The following is a 22,034-nucleotide window of genomic DNA, read 5'->3' on the forward strand; positions in this document are numbered from 1 at the left end:
TCCCGGACTGCGCAGGCGCGGCGCTGCACCCGAGCTCGCCATCTTGGTGACGCAATGGGGCGGGCCCCTGGAGGAGGGGGTGGGGGTCCTGATTCCGGCCTTCGGGAGGACTTTTGAAAAGCTCCCGCAGCCGCCGCCGAGCAGAGGAGCGGCTGGCGGGCGTCCTCTGCCTTCGGGTCGCCCGACTCCCGGAGGTGGGGAGGCCTCGGACACACACCCGCCGACGCGGCGGCCGCAGGTGAGGGACGGCCGAAAGAGGAACACCGGGCGGGCAGAGCGGGTCGCCCGTCCTGAGGGAAAAGGTGGGGGGGCGGCGGCTTTGTGCTCCCTCAGCGACTGCCTGGGGGCGGGATCGCTGGCGCGGAGGGAGGAGCGCACGCGCGCGCCTCGCCGATTGGCTGCCGGAAACGCTGCCGCGACGCCATTGGCTGGCGCGCGGGATAGGGCGGGGTCAGAGGGTGATGTGGAGCCAGGGTGCTCGTGCGCCTCCGCTACGGCGCCGGGACTACAAAGCCCAGCACTCGTAGCCTACCAAGGCGGGCTTGGCAGTTTAGGACATGTGATGGTCCCAACTGGCTTAAGGGCCCAGGTAGGGATTCCCCAGGGACTGTGGGCTTCCTTGGGCGGGGGTGTGTGTGTTGTATGGGGGGCTGCCCGGCTTGGGACCGTTATAACTGATATGGGGGGGTCGCCTGGGGGCGGGCGAGGGGCACTGCCAGGGGGAGGAGGAGGAGGAGGGGCTCTGGTTCCAAGGGACTCCATGGACCATGCTGCTGGGTCTGAGAGTGGCTGAGAGGCAGGAACAGAAAGTTTGCGCTCCCCCTCGCCCCCTCCCCAAGATAGGCTGCAGTTTGAAATGGGGGCTTCTCAGCTAGGAGGAGGAGGAGGAGGAAGAGCTGAATGCGGGGAGTCCTCAACTTACAACCACAACGAAGCCCAAAATTCATGTTGCGAAGGGAGACATTTTTTAAGTGAGTTTTGCCCCGTTTTATGACTTCTCTTGCCCTGTTAAGCGAATAGCAGCGGTTCTTCAACAAGTCACACGGTTGTTAAGCGAATCTGGCTTCCCTCCATGGACTTGGCTTGTCAGGGGGTCACAAAAGGGGATTGCGTGAACCCTGGGACACTGTGAGCGTCATAAATGTGAGTCAGTTAAGCATCCAGGTGTAAATCACACTACCACAGTGTAGCAGTGTGCTGCTACAGTCGTAAGCATGAAAAATGGTCCTGTCACTTTTTTTAATGCCATTATAACTTTGAATGATCACTAAATGAACTTGTATGTCGAGGACCACCTGTATTATGGGGTCAAAGCCTGTCCCTCCTTTCCCCTTCCAGCTGACCCCCAAATAAAGTTAAAATGCCATTGAAAAATCCAGTGGGGAAGGTGGTTATTCTCTTTATCCACATTTAAAAAGCCAAAGACAGTGAATGTAAATGAACGAAGGGTGATTGTAAGCAAACCTCTGACCTGTTCCACATGACTGAAGCCAGTTGCAAAGTTTGTTTAATTTATTTGATTCTTTGGAGAAAGGCAAAAAGGGCTTTACTATTAACAAATGTTTGCCGTGATTAATTGTCTTACTTTATAAATCTGTGCTCCACATGCCGGATTTGGGGTGAGGGGATTATGGCCGAGAGAATGGTTTTCAAAAAGCCAGTCTGGCTGAATCACATATTTGATAAAGAGATTTCTTGAGTTATCCAAAGACCTGTTTTGTTTGTAAACCTTGGTTGGCTTAACTGTATCAGGCAGTCCATTCTGGCTTCTTCAATAAGTTAAGGTGGAAACTAAATTTAGCTAATGGGTTAATGGAAAATAGCTTATTCTATTAAACTGAGCTGGCCACTGCTCTGTGCTGAGGAAGTTTTCTTCCTTTAATATGTGTATATACACACATATATACATACAAACACACACACACATATACACATACATAAAAGCATATGCATTTAATCCATTAAGAAGCAGAGCAAAACCAGCATTGTGCATAGTAATTAAGCAGTTGGAAAAGCATTAAATGGAGCTTGTGGCCCTTTTGCCAAGTTCTGAAAAGTTGCTCAGCAACATCACTTTCTCTCTGCCCCCTTCGAGGGTGGAGATAGAACTTTCCCATTCAGTCTGTACTGGAAATGTAATTCCTTCCTGGCATTCATTGCTAGTCGGGTTACCTATGGGAGGGGGAGAGAGAGCTGCGTTTCAAACTTCCTTTCATGAGAGAAAATCTGGAGTCTTGCAACGTAGGCTCCGGTGCTTCGTTCGTGGAAGACTGCTGTGCTAGCCAGGATCTGCTTCCTTACAGAGTTTTACACACACACACACACATCCCTTATCACAGATGGGTGCTACATGCAGTTGCAAATAAATAAACTAGTAAATAAGGCAAGTAAATAAATACATGGGATAAGTAAGTATAAAAGCAGTTGCCAAAGGCAGATAATGAAATGAACAAACACACACTGTACGGAAATGGGGGGATGCTGTTTCGCTATCTCATTATGAGCACCAGCATCTTCCTGGTTACACGCTGCAGAATGTTGCTACAGGATCTGTTATGTAGCAATCTTGCCAGGCAATAGAAATGCACGGGTTGACCTGGAAAATCTAGCAAGGGTGCAATGTAAACGCTGTGTGCATGGTTGTAATATTGGTGAATCGGAAGTAAGTACCCCATCTCCAGGAGGGCACAATTGTTCTGAATGGAGACAGGGATTTAGTATCTCCCTCCTAGCACCACCTAACGGAAGGGCCCTAACCTTGTCAGAGTAAAAGCTTTTCTATGACCCACATAAACCAGTTATGTAAGGTCCTAGCAAACACCACCAAAGCACAGGAATTGTGTAAAGGGAACTTCTCAATGGCCACCTTAGTGGTAGTGGACACAAGCACTGCAAGTGGGCTTTTAACATTTAAGAGAAAAGAGTTGGCTTGTGGTTAATTACAGGCGATGACTGTATTGTCTTATGATTGCTCAGTATATTTGGTAGATTCCATAATGCAGTAATTCCTTAGAATCACCAGTTCCTCCTCCTCCCCCTTGTAAAGCAGAAGAGCTAAGCAATTAAAAGAGTCTCTTTTGTAAGAGGTAAATTGGCTTATTCTTGCACTGCCAGTTTCTGAGTGGGAGCAGGTGTTTGGGGCCCAGGAGGAAGATTCGAATGCAGGTCTTAATTTTGGCCTCACAACAGCACAGAGCAGTTCTGCTAGAGCTGATCTTCCACTGCTGAAAATCAGGGCTTAAATGTTCTGGCTGGACTGCTAGATTTTCTCTTCCTAAATCATCACTAATTTCTCTCTCACACTTCCCTTCTTTCATTTATTAGTGGAGATTCCACCCCCCCACCCACCCCCATTTTTCCCCTGCAGAGATCTATACAGATATTTGCTTTCAAGACACAAGGAGCAATTTGATGAGCTATAAAGGTGATTTTTTTTTCCGGCACAGCAAGTTCTGGGTACAAAGATCTAATATCACTTGAAGGGAATTGGAGGAAATGCGATCTAAAGTGCTAGTATGAAGTGATCCTAGAATGTAATAGTTGGAAGGGAACAGCTACTCCAACCTCTTCCCAGTGCAGCTGATAAGGTGACAGAATCTGGGTGAGTTTTCTGGTCTGGTCTGGGTGGTCAGTGCTGGTCTGTGCTGGGCCAGCGCAGTGCCCTCTTGGGCATCCAGCTGTAAGATCCTTGCACGGATAATTGTGCCTTGTATGAGCAGGGAGAGATTCTGCACATTGTGCAGCCGGATCTTGTATCCTGGTGTTTCGGGGCTACCACCCTGGGAGCGATGGGCAGCAGGGTGGCTGGCATTCAGAGACTCTGAAGGTGGTGGCAGAGAATTTCTTGCCAGGTTTCATCCTCTCTTGCTGGCACCCTTCACTGCTTGCTACATGCGGCTCCTTTGAGGTGCAGGGGGCCGTCCATAGTGTTCCTTTTAAAATGAGGGATAGTAAATCAATTGGCGGCGTCCCCTTAGAAGCGCTAAGCACGCTTGGAGGGAATGAGTTACAGCCTGAAATAAGAGGCTGGCAGTTTCCAGTGGATTTCAGTGGAGACTCACATCTCTTGCACTGATATGGCAGGTGGCCATTGTTTTTGGTGTGTTTACTGCCGTCCTGTGTGGGGAAGAGGCAGGATTGGGAATGAGAAGGCGAGGAGCCCAAAAGATGAAATATTGGGCTTAAGTCCCCTTTGTGATTCTGTGAGTTCTGCCTCTCTTTTCTTCCTGAACCCCTGCAAGGTCAAGTCATTTCTCTCACAAAAGCGGCTTGACTGGGGAAACATAGCCAGCCTATATACATAATGCATATTGCTGTGCAGTATTTTAGGGTTGCATGTCTGGATGTCTAGCCAGCTAGTTCAGTTCTTATTTTGGAAGCATGTGGCAGTATTGTTTGGTTAACCTTTATGGTAGAATCTATTCCTCAGGGCTCTTTCCTGCAAAATTTGTTACCTTTTTGCAAGACAGCTACGTTTTGAGCTGCAATAGATTTCTCTGGATATTTTCCTCCCCTGTTTGCAGCACTTCCAGCACTAAAGGGGTGTCTTTAATTGGCACACAGGCTGGCTTCTGTTGCTGTGAGGCAGCTTGGGAGCTGGGTCTGTAACACAGCTCATAAACAGTTAGGGAAAAGGTACAATAATGTTTGTGGCAGGAAATGTTTGTTTGGGGCCAAGGGGAGGATCTCCTCTCCAGCCAAATAACAGCCAGTGTCGGAGGGGGGTATTAATGTTGTACCTGAGCAAAGAAAAGCTGGCTGTTGGTTGGCATTAAGCTGTGCATCTGGCAATGGTACACCATTGTTACTCCAAAGCCTGTAATAATAATCTTCTGTCTTGGCCTGAAGCTAACTAGACTTGGGTAAAACCCTTGATTCTTTACACACGTTGTGCTCATCTTTCTCTCTTCCCCTGTGGATCTTTTCCTAGTAGAAACTATGATCGTTTGTGCCTGGACTCAGAGTCTAATACCTGATTTTGCAGATGGTGTTCTTGGGCGCCTTATTAAGATGCTTGGAAGTTCCTAGCTCAAAAATCTAAATTGCACCAGCCTGTTCTGATTAGGAGGAACAATTACAGCAAACCTATAAAGGACCCATTCCCGCCCTGATTGCAAGAAGAGCTGCCAAAATGCCTTTGTTGTGAGAAATTAATAAACCAGCCTCATGTGGGCATTTTAAAAATACTGCTGGGAAGGGTGTCTTTATGACATGATCTGGTAGCCTGTTGGTTCTTTAGAAAGGCCATTGAGTTCTTTAATGATCAGTAAATATGCATCCCTTCTCTTGAGTTTTTCCAACCAGTATGTGGAGGGTAGAGTGAGAGGGAAGCCCTGTGTTCAGCGGGACAGTGGGTAGAACCACTGTATTTGAAAAGTGCTTCTCCGTGTGGTTTTCGGGGCCTCCTTGGCTAATATGCAAGGACCATCTCTGAATGATTCTCCATCATGGGTGCCTACTAAGAAAGAAACGTAAATCATCTGGTTTAACATATTGACTAGATCCAGTTTTCCAGAAAGATAGTAAAATTATCAGGGTATGGGGTTAGACTGAAGTTGAACAGCTTAGAAGGGTGAGGTGGTGAATACTTTCAGCGGGTGATCAGCAGAAAACCCCAAGGCTGTAGGTTGGACTGGGGGGGGGTAGAAAAGATCTCTTGAATGAAAGGGCTGTCCTGGGGAGAAACACCTGCTCCGTTGTCAAGAAAACCCTCAAGGAGATGTCTCTGTCCACCAGCAAGCTACCCCTTTACTTTTTGGGAGCGACGGAAGCCCAGAGCTAGATCCACTCTTGGCAAACAGGGGCAGCCAACTTTCACAAAACTGGATCATCCGAGGCTGCACTAGAGTCTTTTTTCCGCCTATTATTTGTTTCGAGTATCCCACTATGTAAAAATTAACTGTATTAAAAGGCATGCAGTCACTTAGGTAAATGGAGGGTATTTTGGCAGACCCAATGTGATTGAGGGTGACACGCTGTTCTTCAGGGTGCCTGCAGCTAACTTGTTTCAGGAACAAGTGCTTGTGAAAAAATTGAAATGGCTGGCTAGGGATTAAGTTATCAAGCTAAAACTGTCCAGACCTGTTTTCTTTTGCCTTCACACTTGACTGTAAGAACTTGCTGCGCACGGAAGAGTTTGTTCAGCTTTAAGATGACGCCATTGGTGTCCTGACACGTGGGCTGTTTGGGGAGTTTTACCAAAGCCCTTCTTCACGCAGAGAAACCCACCAGGCTGGCTAGAGTGGCTCTCTGTGCATCCGAAATTGGGGGCACATTTGTGAAACGTGCCATTCATTCCCATAGTTAAAGGCTCAACTGATCTCTTAAAAGAGAGATCCAGATTCATTCTCTGGCAGCTCATTTGGCTGGAAAATATCCAAGGAATACTTGCAAGAAACCTTTAAATTACCTTGAAGGATTGGCTTAGAGGAAGCCTGCAGCTTAGCTACCATATTCAGTATCTGTGCTAGTTAGTGGTCTGAGACAACCAAGAGGTTTTTGATGGGAAAAACTGATTTTGAACTCTTTCTGTTTAGAAGAATAATTTAGAATCACTTTGTCACATTAAAATGAAATTTCATTGCATACAGCTCTCAAAGGGTTTCCACCTCTAATATACACTATGTAAACATGACAAAATAAATGAATAATTACAAATTTATGCATATAGCCACATATATGACACGGAGAAACAACACGGTCTAATTCGGATGTATACATGTACATGGCGAGAGAAACAAATCTTGCAAGTTTACTAGATTACCAATGGAGATACTATCTCTTGCCCTTCTCCCCTGGGTTTTGGGTGCTTTTTAGTCAATCTGGATTCCTGACAACTACACTGGCAAATCCATGGAGATTTGTTGGCAACTTTTTGGGAAATGGCTTGCCCTTTCAATCTTCTAGGACTTAAGAGAACGTGACTGGTCCAGAGTCACCCTTCCATACTAAAGGCAGAACTAGGACTCATGGTCTCCCAACTTCTAGTCAGCTGCCTTCTACCAGTCTAGTGCTAGACTGGCTGTCTTTTATCTCATCTGTTAATTGACAGCGTAGCAGAAGTAGCTTTGAAAAGATGGTTGTGAAAAAGAAGCTCTTTTAGTTCAGACTCCAGTGACGCTTGCATAGACCCTTCTGGGTACAGATTTATTTGGACTTGGGTGAAAATGTGGAAGGGGATTCCACGCCTACCAATCTTTGCTCCAGGGGGAAAAGCTCCATGTGACAGAAGGGGATTGGGAGGGGAAGGACTTCTTGGCCCCAGTTCTTGGGCAGAGCAGTCTGATTCCAAAGAGCGTGAACTGCCTACAGCCTCCCAGTTGGGTTGGTTGATGGCCATTACATCCCTGCTGGCCCCAGTCTCCTGTAATACCCCAGCCTCCCCCTAGAGATGCCTCCCCAATGTATGAAACGTTCCTGTGCTGCTGGAGACACCTAGGTGTTGATGGCAGATCAACAGAAAAGCCAAGAGAGGGCTCAAGGCAGTTTTCCAAAGAAAGCCGTTAATGAGAGTTTCTATTTGTTTTTTTTTTCTCTCTCTTCAACTTGCAGGTGTGCAGAGAGCTGGGAAAGCATTGTTTTGTGTCAAAGATGATGTGGAGAGACAGTCTGTGAGTAACCATTTGAGTATGACATAAAACGGTGTCTGTGTGAAACTGAAGTGCTTGGCTTTGTCCTTATTACTTCTGCTAAGAAATTGCACGCATGGATTTTATTTATTTGCAGAATTTATGTGCTGCCTGCTTCCAACAGCTTTAAGCTAATGGCAGAGCCAGCCTGGATTTGGTTATATAAAACGGTCGGCTTTAGTTCTGCCTCTCTCATTCCAATGTAACTCATTTTAAGGTGACGATAGGACCTTTTTGACATTAGATTAATTTCATATATAATGCTGTGCCACAAACTGCTCAACCCAGTTGAACATACCCAGAACAATAACAATGCATTTCATTCCATATCAGCACATTAGTAAGATATTTTCGGTTACAAAACATTTCAGCAGAGTTTTGGGTGAACTCAAGCAGAAGGTCGTCAGAAGACTTTAAAGTTTAGCATTGAAGGTATTCAATTAAGTATTCCTCTAGGGCAATTTTCCCAGCACAAACTCATGCTCAGCACGGCAGTAGTGACTCCATGGCTTGTCTTGAGTAATCTTTGCTGCTTTTAATGACACACAATATGGTTTTGTACTTTTATTGCCTATTTTTACCATCCACAATATCCTCCCTCGGTAACAGCTGTTCAGGGTGACTTTCAGTAACAAAGCAACCTTTGGAATTTAGTAGCAGGCATTGATAAATGTAAAAAAAAGAAATCTCTTAAGTGCTCTCTGAGCTTGGTTGTTTGCTCACAGACATTTTATTACCCAACTAAGGAACATCATCAGTGAGAAGGAGTGTGGGGTTTGCTCCCTGTTTATATACAGTCACTTGCCCCGCCAGTATATGTTTCTCCTTGGTGGTTCCTTGATCAGGATATTGTTTCCTGTTTGATTGATGGTTTGTCTGGTGTTGATCCCTGCTTACCTGGGTGCTGGCTGCTGGAGGGGATGTCTTCTGGTCTTAAACAGGGAAGCAAGCCCGACGTTCACTGGCACTCCTGGTTTCCCTAGCTTGTGTAATAAGCAAACACAACTGAGCTCACACGGCAGCAGCGAGGACTTCACGGTTCAACTCCACAGACTTCCAGAGAGTCCCTTTTCTTTAGGCTCTTGAGCGAAGCCAACAGTAGCTCTGAAGATGAAAGAAAAGCAGCAGCCAGATAAAGGAATTTGAGAATGGCTGCACTTAGAACGTGGAACTTTTATCATCCCAGTACATCTTGCACTTCACAAAATATAACCACAGCCAGCCCGGAGGCAAATCCCATTGAACTCAGTGGGACTCCCTCCGAAGAGACGGGCCTGGGTTTGTTCAGTAAATAAACGTCTCTCTGCAACACAGTCTCCTCCTCTTATGCGCGTTCCTCCTCGTTGAATTGCTTTTCCTTCACATCAGAGGGATCGTTCGGGGGATGGATTACGTCATTCCTAAGTTTCAGCCATGAAACGAGTGAAGTTTTTGGCCAGTGACCTCGCCCTGGTAAGCCCTGTGGCTGAGACACGTGGCGGGCAGGTCTCTCTCCTGCTTGGGCAATGAAATAGCCCCATTTTAGATCAGCCCTGGAAATGTGTGGCAGACTAAATGCAAATTGCTCTGCAGCAGCTGGGTTTGTGAAGAGCAATTTGGAGATTAGAAGTTCCAGGGGGAGGAGAGAAGGGAGGAGGCGAGGGCAGCCTTGTTCTCCTTTCTTTGTTCTCCTCAAAAGCTTCTGAATATTCGCTGTTGCCGGAAGCATCCCCTTATTTTACACACACAGAGAGGATGGAGTTGCCCTGGAAGGGCATTCCTGGCAGGCCTTGCAGGGCATCGTTTTGTAAATAAGCAGCAGCACAAAGAGAAGGAGCAAAGGAACTGCAGGATCCTTCGGTCCTAATTCTGCTTTCTGCCTTTATACCGTCTTCTAACAATTGACTGTGTGCTTCCGCCAGTGTTACCTCCGCTGAACTCGTTAAATTTTTAATCCTACCCGTAAAGGGCAGGGCTGTGTTATTACAGATCTCTTTTCCCCCTCTGCTGTGTGCATTTGAAGGGTTTGTTTAAAAAAAAAAAAACAGGGCAGTTTGCAAAGCAATGGCTGTACCTGGGTGCCATTTTGCATGAGGCTTCAAATACCGAAATTGATTGTTTTGCCCTTGCCAGGTAGGAGCGCTTTGCAAAATGAGGTGGCATATATTTATCCTGGGTGCTTCTTATGGTCAGAAGGACTGCATGCGGTTTTATGATGGGACGGGGGGGGGGGTGCCTGCCCCAAATTTGGCTGTCCCCTCTTTAGCTGACTGGTTCAGGTGTCGGCGCAACCTGCATCCAGGGTTCTGTGCATCCATTTGCTTACTCCTCGGTTTCTTCCCTGCCTGGAAGTCAGTCTTGTGTGGAGGAGTCATTGGTCACGTCATGTGATCCTTCTAGGGTGAACTTGCTGCCTCCTGAAGCTTTCTGGGTAGCGTAGATCATCCCACAACAGTGAATTGAGGGTTCTCCCCCCCCCCCAAAATGAAGCATGTTTTATATATATATATAAAAAAGAGCAGGTCAAGGGCAGAAAGAGAATGTTTTACACTTGTTTAGAGGTACGTCTTCCGCTCTCTGCCTTTTGGGGAGCTCACCTTTGCTAACTGAGAAGAGCCCCCCCGTTCCTGGTGCTTCTCCTGGAGTTTGTGCTGGCCAGCAAAGGCCTTTCCTGCAGCCGTGTCACCTTTTGGAAGGAGAAGGGGAAGATGGAGAGGCAGGGACACCCTCTCCCTCCCTCCGCTTTGCAATTCAGATCCACTCACTAATCAGATTAGCAGCCCAGCTATGAAAAGCAGCCTCGGTTCTGCATGGACTGACTCCAAACCGGCGGTGGGTGAAAGTGGGGGGGTCTTGGGTTTGGTGCCGAATGCAGAGCCGAAGGGATGCACCCCAGCAGGGTAGAAGCCATCCTAAAGAATAAATATGGGGCTGGAGGATCTCTGTTCGCAAGGCTTGTCCGAAAGCAAAGCCGGCAACCACCCCAGGGGTCACCGCAGGAGAAAGGGAGCCTAAGCAGAGCTTCTTAAGCTGCTTTGTCACATGGCTGTTCGGTGCTGCCCAGAAAACTCTCTTCGGGATGACAGTTTTCCTGCTAAGTGGCTCCTCTCCCAAGGGATCTCCGTTCTCGGAAACCCGTTCCGTGTGCTGGGCTCCCATAATGCAGAGGGAACCCTTTGCCCTCTCAGGGGCTGGAGCCCGTGACAGCCTGTCAGGAGGAGGGGGAGAAGGAGAGACAGTCATGGCTTCCCAGCATCCTAGTGAATAGAGCATCTTCTTCTGCCCTGCGCCGCCTCGTCCAGGAACAAAGGCCTCATTTTCCCATCACAGAGGAGAGGAGGTGCCTGGCTCCACTGGTGAATTGTTATCCTCTTCCAATCGGCTCCGCTGGCTCATGGGATCGGTTAAAATGCGGTGGTGCTTTGGGGTACCAGGTTTCCTTCCTTCCTTCCTTTTTTTTTTTTTTAAGAAAGGGGCAAGCTTTAAAGTCTTCCTTTGATTAAGAGGGGAGTTACAACATTGCCAGCATGGATCATTCTGTCCTCAGGAGGGAGAGACCCCCAGTGCTTCATGACAGGTATGTGTTTGCCCCCCTTTTCAAGCTTTCCTGCCCTTGTTGCAGGGCCAATTGACCTTCCTTCCAGAACAAATAATTTCCCCCTTCAGCTAGAGAGTAAATGCGGCAGAAGAATGTGACCACTAGCTGACCAGGCTGTTGGACTCTATACCTGAAATCTAGAGGTTGAGGTCTGACGTGACCTTAATGCAACTGGACTAAACAGAAATCAGCCCATGGGTTTGGTTGGTCTTAAAGGCTGGCATTTGTCTGCCACCCTCTAGCAGAGGGAGAGGCCCCAAAGACACTTTCAGCGGAAATACAGGGTGGCATTTTATATGCCAGCCAGCTCCGAGTCAGTCACTGGCATGTTTGATCCCTAATCTTCTGTGATTTTCTTGCCAAATCCATTATAGTTGGTGTGGTGTTTGTTAAAGCCTGGTCTTGAAAGGGGAGGTGAAATGCGGTGAGCCGAGGGTGAGGGGCTCCCGCCGAGGGTGAGAACCAAGGCACATGCTTGTGATTTATATAGGTCAGCGGAGGCCGGAGGCTGCCTTTCCGTCCCTTTTGGCCTTTTGCGCCTGTGTTGCCATAGTACTTAATATCGGTAATTTTGGCAGCCTTGTTGGGAAAGGTTCCACTCTCTCTCTCTCCCTTGATTGCATTTTGATTGTCTTTGTTGAAAATACAGCTCTTATTTGCCAATTATTTCAACTTGGAATGTCACTGGAATTGCAGCTGCCTCCCGATTATAAAACGGTTAAAGTCCTCTAAATGGCCTCATTTGTTCTAATCATAGCCTGCAGAGGCCCACCACGTGGCTTAACTCCCTGCTCTGTTCTTTGGCCCCTGCCTCAAAAATCGGAGCCTCCAGTCAAGCGGCCATAAAGTTGCTTCCGTGTAAAATGCAAGGATTTTGGAAGAGGCTCTTCTAACAAAGGAGCATGAAGTCAGAACCGGAGCCGCGTAATTAAGCTGGTCCAGTTGCACCTTTGAATACTGTTTTCTCCGCAAAGCTGAAATCTGCCCCCAGTGAAGATTTGCAAGGCCCTCGTCCAGGAGCCCCCGTGCTGTGGCGAGGGCCTTGCTCTCTGTTGATTTCAGAGAGTATTTATATCCCATTACTTCACTGCAGGCGGTCCAGGCGCACTTCTTAGAAAGGTTTGAGCCACAAATGTTTAAACAGCCAAAATTAAATCCGAGGTGCAGTGAACAGATTGAATCGGAGCCAGTTTGCTGCAGGCTGAACCCCAAGGTAACACACACACACACACTCAACCACCCAGGCTCATTGGGGAGAAGATTGGACCATCTTGTCTAGGTTTTTAGTCGAAAGGTGTTTGACTGGGTTGATATTTTTGCTAAATGTCATGAAATTTTGCATTGCCCTGGTTTGTTGAACCAGCCACAACTAGTTCACAATATGTGTTCTTCACCCCCCACCGGCTCTGAAAGGCGGGTGCATATAAATGTAGCTGCCCTGGAGGCTTCCAGATGTAATATTTCCTCTCTTTCATATTTATTTATCAAGTTTGGGTACCGCCCATCTCGCTCTTGAGAGAGACGCTGCTTCCTGGCTGTTGCTGCCATCTGCCCTGTGGTTGGGTTATTTTTAAGTTGTTGACATTTTTATTTACCACACTTTAAGAAGCGGTATTAAACTACTTTGGGAGGAATTGCTGTTCTCTCCTGGAAGGAGGCTCCCTGCGAGCACGAAAGCTTCGTCGAACTGAGGGATTTAAGCTCATTGGTGGTTGGTTTGTTTTAGCGTAAAGACTCTAAAGGCAAGGTGTGAACCCTTTTTAGGACACTTCTGACCTACAGTTTAGTAGTGTTGTGCGATTGATACTCAGTGTTGCATTGATCAAAGATGCCAAACGAAGTGCTTGAGTGGTTTTCATAATAATAAAAAGGATACTTCAAGCTTAGTTACAAAGTTAGTTCTTCTGTGTCTGTTTATAAACAATCACTATTTGATTGTTTATAAACATTTAAAAAAACCCTTCCCTGTAAGCAGCACAGATAAATATTTTATTTTTGACTCGCCCCTTCTCGGTTTTTCACTGCTTTGCATTTTCTGTTGGGATAATTTACTTCTGGCTCATTTGATTGCTTCGTTAGCGTATAATACTGTATATGGAAACACCCGTCTGTCGAAATAAAGTTTATGGTTAGCAGTTTTGAAGGTTCTCTGAAACGGAGCAAAACACCGAAAGTACCTGCTGTTCTCTTCCATGGGGCCCCCAGGAAAAGAGGCTCTGAACGCTTCCCCAAATAATTGGGAAGAGAAGGAGGGAAGAGCGTTCCTGGTGACAGGGCTTAATCTTGCTTTTCTCCTCCCGCTGGGCCGTGGCTGGGACCCTGCCGCTGTGAAAAGGGAACCCGAAACTTCCGTTTTCAGTTCCTCCTGTTAATCTCTTCACATCATCTTCACATCATCGCCAGAAGGTGGCATGACTGATTCTGAACAAGCATTACCTCACTTTTAAGTCTTTCAAAAACTTCATTGTGTAATAAACGTTGCCCCCGTGGGTGTTACAGGGCTCCTGGCTGACATGCAGAGAGCAGCCAGATTGATGAGGTTTAATTCAAGTTGCCGTGTTCTTAATTAGTGCTCAGCCTATCGTCTTCAATGGAACTACAGCCACAGGGAGGGGGGAAGTGAGCCATGGGATACCCCAAGGTTCTGTGTTGGGCCTAGGACTCTTCAATGTCTTCATAAATAATCTAGACAAGGGAACAGAAGAAGGGGGACCCATCAGATTTGCAGACGACACTAAGCCCACAGGAATAGCCAACCCTCCCCCCCCTCCCCAAGGATGGGCTGAAGATGCAGAGGGATCTAGACAGACTTGAACACAGGGTCCGATCTAACAAAATGAAATTCAGTGTAGAGAAAAGTAACGTTTTACACACAGGCAAGAAAAACCAACGGTATAGGTACAGGCTAGGTGAAACCTGGCTTAATGCCAGTAACTGTGACAGGTCTTGGGAATCCTAGCAGCCCAAAAAGCCAATGCAATCCCAGGCTGCCTTCATAGAGGGATAGAATCAAGGTCACGTGAAGTTCTCATACCACTTGATTAAGCCTTAGCAAGAGGCTAAAACGTATGAAGAACGTTTCCAGGGATTGGGTTTGTCTAATCTAATGAAAAGAAGGACTAGAGGAGATTTAAGATAGCAGCTTTCCAATATTTGAGGGGCTCCTGCAAAGACGATTTTCCTAAGCACCAAAAGGCCAGATGAGAAATAATGGATGGAAACTAATCAAGGAGAGAAGCAACCATGGAGAAATTCCCTAAGGGTGGGAGCAATCTTCCAGTGGAAGAGTTTGCCTCCAGAAGTGGGTGCTCCATCTCTGGAGGTTTTCAAAAAGAGACTGGGCAACCATTGATTTGAAATGAAAAGCACCCTTCCTTTTTGGAGTTTTGGGGTTCCTAACGGCAAATGGAGACGTTACTAAAGTGTTGACTGATAACGGACTATCCGATTGCTGTCAACTCTTAGCAGCCCCCTAGAGAGATTCCCTCTGGGATGATCTGTCCCTGACCTGGTCCTTCCGGTCCCCCAAGGGTGCACCCCTCACCCCCTCACCTGAGTCCTTCCCCCTTGCTGCTGGCCATCCTCTTTCCTTTCGCCCCCGACCCGCAGTCCTCTGTGTGTGCGTGTGGCAGAAGAGGATGCGGTGCCATGTAGGAAATGCAGCTCACCGTCTGTTCCAATCGCTTCCCAAAGGAAGATGAGCCAGCAGCTGTCTGAATCGAGGCATGCTGTGTTCTCCTTTCTGTTCAGAGTTTTAGAATGGAGAGGCAAGGGGAGACAGAGCTGGCTGAGGAATTCTGTGAGTTGAAGTCCACAAGTCTTAAAGTTGCCATGGTTGGAGACCCCTGGTCTAGACTGTCTGCCTCTAAAAGACGGGATCCAGCGGTGTTTTCTTCACCCGTACTCTGTGGATGGCTGTTTTTCTGGGGTAGAACATGAACTGTAATGTGCTTGCATTGGGTTTTGTCTTCTTTCTAGGGACTTCCAGTGATCTCACCCTCAGAACAAAAAGGCCCCAAATACTTTGATAAATCATTTTAGATACCTGGGACAAAACATCTTCAACGTTTCTTCGGTTACCACATTTGGCTAATTGTCAGATGCAAAATAATTTGAATGGCTCAGAGGACTTAGCCAGGTGCCCTACCAAATTATCTATCATAGTCCAAGCACAAGAAATTGTCTTCAGCCTCCTGATGCCTAAGATCTCGATCCTCCCCCTTGGAATGCTCAATGTTGTGCTCTGCTTTCTTCCTGAAAAATACAGTTGAGAAACTGCTGTTCCAGAAATGCCAGCTCAATGTGTTTCCTTGATTACTTCTTGGACAGCAAAATAAATGACTGGTCCTCGTCTACCCTCGGTGATTTTCAACAAGGTTTTTTTTTAAATCTTCGGTTCTGAAATCGCTTTCTTCCAAACCTCCCTCCAAACCATTTTGCTTCAGAGATTTACTCAGTGGTAGTTTTCGAAAGTTAATGTTCATTTAGAGCGGTAAGATCGGTAATGCTCTTGTGGGTGAAGGATTTAGCAGCTGTTTTAAGTCTACAGCAGTTGAGACTCATGAAAAGAAAAGATACCGTTGAAATCAAGCTTGGTTCTCGGTGGGCTACGTGGGCACCTCCAAGCCTGTTGGACGTTGACTTCTTCTGCTTGAGGAGCTTCTGAGACCAGGAGAAACGTCAACTTTGAGAGCTCTGCACTCAGCCACGCTTTCAAGGATTCAGAGCCGATGAAGGAGAGCCTCCCCCTGCTCGGCTCAGCAACGCTCCCCCATTGAGGGCCCAGATTGTTGGGGGCAGATGCTGGCTCTGGAAACCACTTAGTAGAGAGCTGTCAAGTGGTATCTAAGTCTGAGGGCTATTGCGATTACCTGGGTTTCCCTAGCCTTTTCTGGTGGCCAAGAGTTGGCTGGAAGCCTGAACTGGCCTAAGTTGGCTCCAACCTTGATGGAGGCTTGAGTGCTGTTCCCCCCACCCTCTGTTCCCCCTCCCTGCCAGCTGATCCTGGGTGGAACTAGCTTGTTTTCTTTCCCCCTAAGCAGACAGGCAGGCAGTCCAAGGTCTGCTGCGAGTGGCAGGCGGTGCATTCAGCTTGAACACCGGGCGACCCCCATTGTCCTTCAGCCTCTGTGGTGTGTGTGTGTGTGCGTGTGCGTGTGCCACAGGAGCAGAGGCACCCATTGACTGTTAATGATGCCCGTTTGCTTTGATTGTTCTGGGGCTAACAGCAGGAGGCAGGGCTGGGTTGCTGAGCCCACGTTTTCCCCAGGGCCTGATGGGGCTCCTGGAAGGCGGCAGCCTCTGTCCTTTGTCTCTCCTTCGTCAGCAGCCCGGCTCTGTCGAAGTAGGCCTGGCTCCGTGAGAGAAATCCAGGTCCCTGCAAAGACTCTTTCCCCCGGGCTCTCGGGCAGAACTGCGCTGGCCTCATGGTCCTCTCCCAGATCTGTCTTATTATTTCTTCTCCTCCTTCTCCTTCTCCTTCTTCTCCATGCTTAAAGGCCGGCAACAAGTGAGTTTGGGGCCGCCCATATTAGGTGCATCTGCTCTCCCTTTCCTACTCACTCCCCCTCCCGAGCCATTGGCTCTGGAATATGGCTAGGACTGAGTCAACTTGCCTGCAGCATCAAGCCATTGTCTGCCCTCCCTCAGTGGCCGGAAGAGAGCTTCTTGGAGGCCAGGCAGATAGGCCTCTGTGTTCCCCCAGTTAGGATGGTTTTATTTGTGTGATCTATCTCCCCACCCTCCTCAGCCTGGAGAGGCTTTGGGCAATGATGAGGTAAATGAATTGGCCTTTGGAGGGGGTTCAGGGCTGACGGTTTCCCTGTTCTGCGACTGTGGAGCTTACAGCACAGCTGGGAACTTGCACATTTCGAAGCTGCTGCTCCTTCTCCTGGTGCTCCTCCTTGCCTGGATTACGAATGAAGAAGGAACTGTAAAAATTCAATCAGAGGCGCTTGTTTTGCCTTGAAAGGGAGGGTCATTCTGGGGACCCAGAGCCACAGGGAAAGTGGGAGGGGGTGTTTTCAAGTCCCTGGAAACCCTCTTGAGGATCCCCCCCCCCCGCACTCCCTCTCTTTCCAGCAGGAGACGCTTTGTTCTGCCACATGGCAGCCGTGCCTGGTGCTCTTCCTTCGCACTGATCGAAGTGCAGGATTAAACGGCTGGAGTAACATTTCCACGAAGTGTTGCCTTCCCTAAGTTGGCCCGTCGTCTGCTGCTTCGGGGGCGCCCCTGCCTGCCCCTCGGGACACCCCCAGAGAGGCCCGAGAATTGCGTGTCACCTGCAAACCGGCTGCTCGGTCAAGACTTCAGGCAGTTTCTGAGCTGGGGCGGCGGGGGGGGTTCCTGCTCTGCCTGAGTGTTGATTGCATCCCTGTGCAAGGACAGATATTAGCGGCACGTTGCTCTCCAATTCCCAGCTGCAAACCGAAGGCGAAGGACGGCATTCGTGTTCGCAGAAGGTCTTGTAAAATGCATAAGGCTTTTTTCCTCGCCGCGTCTCGGAAGCCGAGGGTAGGGAAAACCGAGAGCGCCTTGAATCCCAAAGCAGCCTGGAAAAGCAGGCAGAACCTGCCCTCCCGTCTTCCTTGGGTCGCTCTGACTATGGATTAGCAAAGACTGGCCCCGTCTTTCCCCCTCTCTTCTTTCCAAAACCTTGTCATTGTCGCTTGCAAGTAGCCCTTTCTTCTTCCTCCTCTTCTTCTTCTTCCTCCCATAATGGCCTTCTTGCCTTGTTTGATTTGCACGGAAGGAAAGGAGGCGGCGGCTGCTGCTGCGTTCGGCCACTGATCTCGTCCTCCTCCTTCCCCGCCTGGCCTAAGGCTATGCTGAGGTTCCTTGCCCACTTGTACTGTTGCAGCTCCGGCGAAGAATATTCCGAGGATGACAAATGTATTCTGAGTCGGTACGTTTTCTTTTCTTTTCTCCCTGGCATCCATCTCGTCGCCTCCCCCCAGCCCTCCACACACCCCTTTCCTCTGTCGTTTTGGGGTGGTTGTTTTTTCCTGCTACTATATTGGCCAGAAACCAGGTTCAGAGGTATTGAATGTGGCCGGGTGCTGCAGTGTGACTGGGAAGGTGGAACAATCGTAGTGCCAGCTCGGTCTTGGGGTGGGGAAGACCGAGGCGGTCTTTTTATAGACCAAAGCTGCATTGTGGAGCCTGGTGGTGTGTAGCCTCTCCCCCTTCCTCCCTCGCCCTCTCGCGCTTTTTTCTTTAATGCACACTGCAGTCAGCCCTTCTCTAACGAGGCGGTGGCACCATCGGCCAGCCCGAGCCCTCACATCGCCCGCCTGCCCGCTTTAGGGGACGGCGGGGGGTCAGAAGGAGCCCCCTTGGCAGCTTGGAAACGCCGTTCTCACATCCTTGGCAAGCTGGCTTGGCTGGTTCCCAGCCAGAGCAGCCGCCGCCACCACCATCCTGCCCAGGAGAGTGCGTGGTGCGTCTGGAATGGAAGCCCGAGCCGGCCGTCTGTTATGGAAACGCTGTTTGCTGTTATTGTAGTATCGCGGTGACCAACATGCCATTGAAATGGAAAACGAGCTCGCCTGCTAGCTGGAAGTTCCCAGTGCCTGTGCTTAAAACCTCCCGGTCATCGCCACTTTCTCCAGCGTACATGTAAGTGAGAAGGCGGGTGGGGGGGGGGCATCTTGAGGTGGGCATGCCTTTGCAAGATTACATCCACCACCACCACCACCACCCATCCGGCAGGGTTTGGCTCTGTGCAGCTTTAACACCCCTCTTTCTCTCCCCCCTCCCCCCCCCCTTTCCTTTGTTTGTGGTGCTGTGTTCTCCAATTGTGACATTGATCTCAGAATTTCCATTATTCCCATCCCGTCCTCTCTCCTATCCCGGAACGTCTCGGCTTTTCCTCCTCTTTGTCAGTTCCGTTTCTTCTCCTCCACCACCACCGTTCCGGTGACAGGTGTTGTGCTGCCTGGCGTTCCTTTGTTGGGTAAAGCGGGGAGAACGGAGCAGATTCCCAGCCTTCCTTCTCGGTGGCCCCTTTTTGAAGTTTTGAAGTGGGGCTGTTGGTCTACAGTGCAGATCTGAGACGACTAAACTCCTTTTCCTACTTGCTTTTCATCATGAGATCCAGTGCTAAAAACGCCCACCACCGAAGTGGTGTCTTTTTCGGGACTGGATGTGATGTGTGGGTTTTCCGTGGTAAAATACCGGCTGTCAAACATCCAGTTTTTTTTAATCCAAGTAATTGTTCCTCTGGTGAGATCCCCTTTCATCTCTCAGAGTCAAAATTCAAACATTGGCTTTGCAAAAGAGCTGCAGCTCAAGATTTTGGGTTTGTGAAGGACAGGCTCACGCTTTTCTTGGACGAGGGATGTATTTCTGGCTGAGGCTGGGCAAAACCTCCTGGTATGGTAAAAGGAAAACCAAGAAAGAAAGTAAACTTGATTTTGGTGATTTTGCTCATTATTTCCACGAATACTGTGATCCAAATGCCTTTTATAGCTTTTATGTCTGAAAAACATGAAATAAATCTCCACAGCCTTGAATCTGGTATTCTTAGGTCTTGTGTGAATGAAATGGGGTATTTCAAATGTTTGGATTTTATATTAGCTTGCTCATAGACAAGTCATCCCCTCATCTAAGATTTTGGTAGAGATTTCCACTTGTCTCTTTGTTTTTTTTCACATTTTATATTATGAGACATGCAGATCTTTTTGCTGTGAATTGCTTCTTTATTTTATTTTTTAAAAGCATCTCACAAACTTTCAGCATTTAATAAAGAGCATTTTTCCTAGATCTGAAACATGAAAGGAAATTTTACACTAGTGTTGAAAGACGAAAGACAGGCATTTGTCCAGTCCATCTGAGTTAGGAATGGAACATTTCGGTTAATTCAATATATGTTAGACCAGGAACTAGAAGGAGTCTCGGAAACAAGGTCGTATAGAAATATGTGTCTTAAAATATATTTGTTAAATAAGTAAATCATTTTTTTTTAAAAAGCCCTTTCATGTGGAGTTCAGGGTGTATATTCCGTAATGATTTATGTAATTGCAGAGCTCAAACATACTCATCAAGTTCATTTGTTTTCTTTAGCAAAATATATGCTGTACTTGGTGTATAGACCAAAAAGGGTTTAAAATCTTAAGGAAGAGGCTATATTGGTAATTATAGGTTTGGCACAGTTTATCCTTAAGAAGACTCAGAAATATTTTTAGTCTTTATGAATATGAAGTGCTTTAGGATCTATTGTCCCAAGCACTACAGGTCCAGTTTTCTATTGCTTCTTCTCTACCCTCCCCCACCCCCATTTCGCCCACTTTGCCTCAAGCAGGGGGGAATTCCATATGTGTGTGTGTGTGTGTGTGTGTGTGTGTGTATGCATGCTTCTGTGAGCCTTTAAATCTAGAAGTCAAGAAACAAGCCACCTGAAGTCTTGTTTTTACATTGTACGTTTTGTGTAATTTTTTTTTTTGAGAACAAAAAGTTTCCCACATGTGTTTTGAGGGATCAGTTGTGTAGTGCCCACCTAAAGACAGAAGACCTGCAGTTAATGATTGATCTGTGGGCATCAGGGTCCATGCTCGGATCAAAAGATCAAGTATTGGGAATTGGATTTAATGAGCCCCATATTTCACTAGTGTCCAGGATAAAATTCCTGTTCTGCACACAGCCAAGTATACATTTTGTAGGAAATTGGGGAAGGGGGTTGAGATCCCCCTGAGTTCAAGTGTCGTGTGGAAAAGAGGCAGGATCCAGCTTTCCTTCAAGAGAGCTGCCGTGGTTGTGTGACGTGGGGATTAGATGTAGACCAGGCGTTGTTTCCTATGTGAAAACTTCATTGATTGGGGGGAGGGCTAAGCAGTCCAGCTCTTCTCCTCCTTGGCCCTTAGCATCCTGATGATGGAGCTCGGCCAGTACAGGTGGTCCTCCTTGACTTACGACCAAAATCGAGCCCAACGTTGCTGTTGCCAGGAGAGACATTTGTGAAGTGAGTTTTGCCCCCATTTTACGACTTCGTGCCCCAGTCGTTAAATGAATCACTGCAGTTGTTAAATTAGTAACCTGGCTGTTAAGTGAATCTGGCTTCCCCCATGGACTTGGCTTGTCAGAAGGTCGCAAAAGGGAATCCCGTGACCCTGGGGCACCGCGACCGTCATACATACGAGTCAGTTGCCAAGCGACTGAATTTTGATCCCGGGGATGCTGCAAAGGGCGTATCTGGGAGAAAGGCTCACAAGTCACACTTTTCAGGTCACTAAGCGAACTGTTGGAAGTCGAGGACTAACCTGCAGCTGAGTGGATGTCCCTAATGTCACTTAACCAGGGCAGGTGGCTCCGAAATTCTCACCTGTGAAACCAGCCTTGCGTCTCTCTCTCTCTCTGTGTCTCTCATGGTTTCGATTGTGAAATCCAAGACTCTGCATTCAAGCCTCTGGTGTGCGCCCAGATCAGGGATGAGTTAGTGGCCCTGGAAAACCAAGATGCCACCCAAGTGTCCCCTGGTGCAATTCACTTCTAATTTAGGCCACGAGGAGTATTGCAGTCAAGGGCAGTTTGATTTGCTTCTCAGATTTTATTCTGGAACGGTGAAATGCACATGGAGGGCCAACTCTTCCCTCTTCTCATGGGGATTGACTCCTGTCCATCTACTCCTCTCTGTCTGCAGAGGTGATCGTTCCCATTGTGGACATCTGTTGCAGAGTTTATTTTTTTTAGATAACTCCTATTTTGGCCAAAGCTTTGCTATCCACATTACACGGATCCAGCGTTGATTCTCTTGTCTTGCACCAAGCCAAGGACCCGATTGGGCGTTCTCTCAGTAGGAGTAAGGCGGCAGGCTGAGCGCTGCTCTTTTGGGG

The 22,034-nt window shown here is 47.9% G+C and overlaps 1 protein-coding gene across 7 annotated transcripts in view; it reads left to right on the forward strand.

Moving 5' to 3' along the window:
- The first annotated feature begins 105 nt into the window (after positions 1-105).
- The window catches only part of KLHL13 (kelch like family member 13), a 39,046-nt gene continuing 17,117 nt past the window's right edge, over positions 106-22,034 (forward strand). The window contains exons 1-2 of one of the 7 annotated variants that reach the window (XM_026684269.2): positions 106-238; positions 7,552-7,610. In XM_026684269.2, coding sequence (XP_026540054.1) covers positions 7,591-7,610 — 20 coding nt within the window. In that variant the 5' untranslated portion in view covers positions 106-238; positions 7,552-7,590. Of the gene's footprint in view, positions 590-7,551; positions 7,611-11,055; positions 11,185-17,538; positions 18,110-18,708; positions 18,823-22,034 lie in introns of those variants that run through there. The other 6 variants (XM_026684264.2, XM_087972260.1, XM_026684268.2 and 3 more) reach the window with 6 other exon arrangements.

This window comes from Notechis scutatus, chromosome 10 (assembly GCF_049901735.1).
Source record: "Notechis scutatus isolate UNSWTSFEM ecotype Mainland chromosome 10, rNotScu1.2, whole genome shotgun sequence".
NCBI lineage: Eukaryota > Metazoa > Chordata > Lepidosauria > Squamata > Elapidae > Notechis > Notechis scutatus.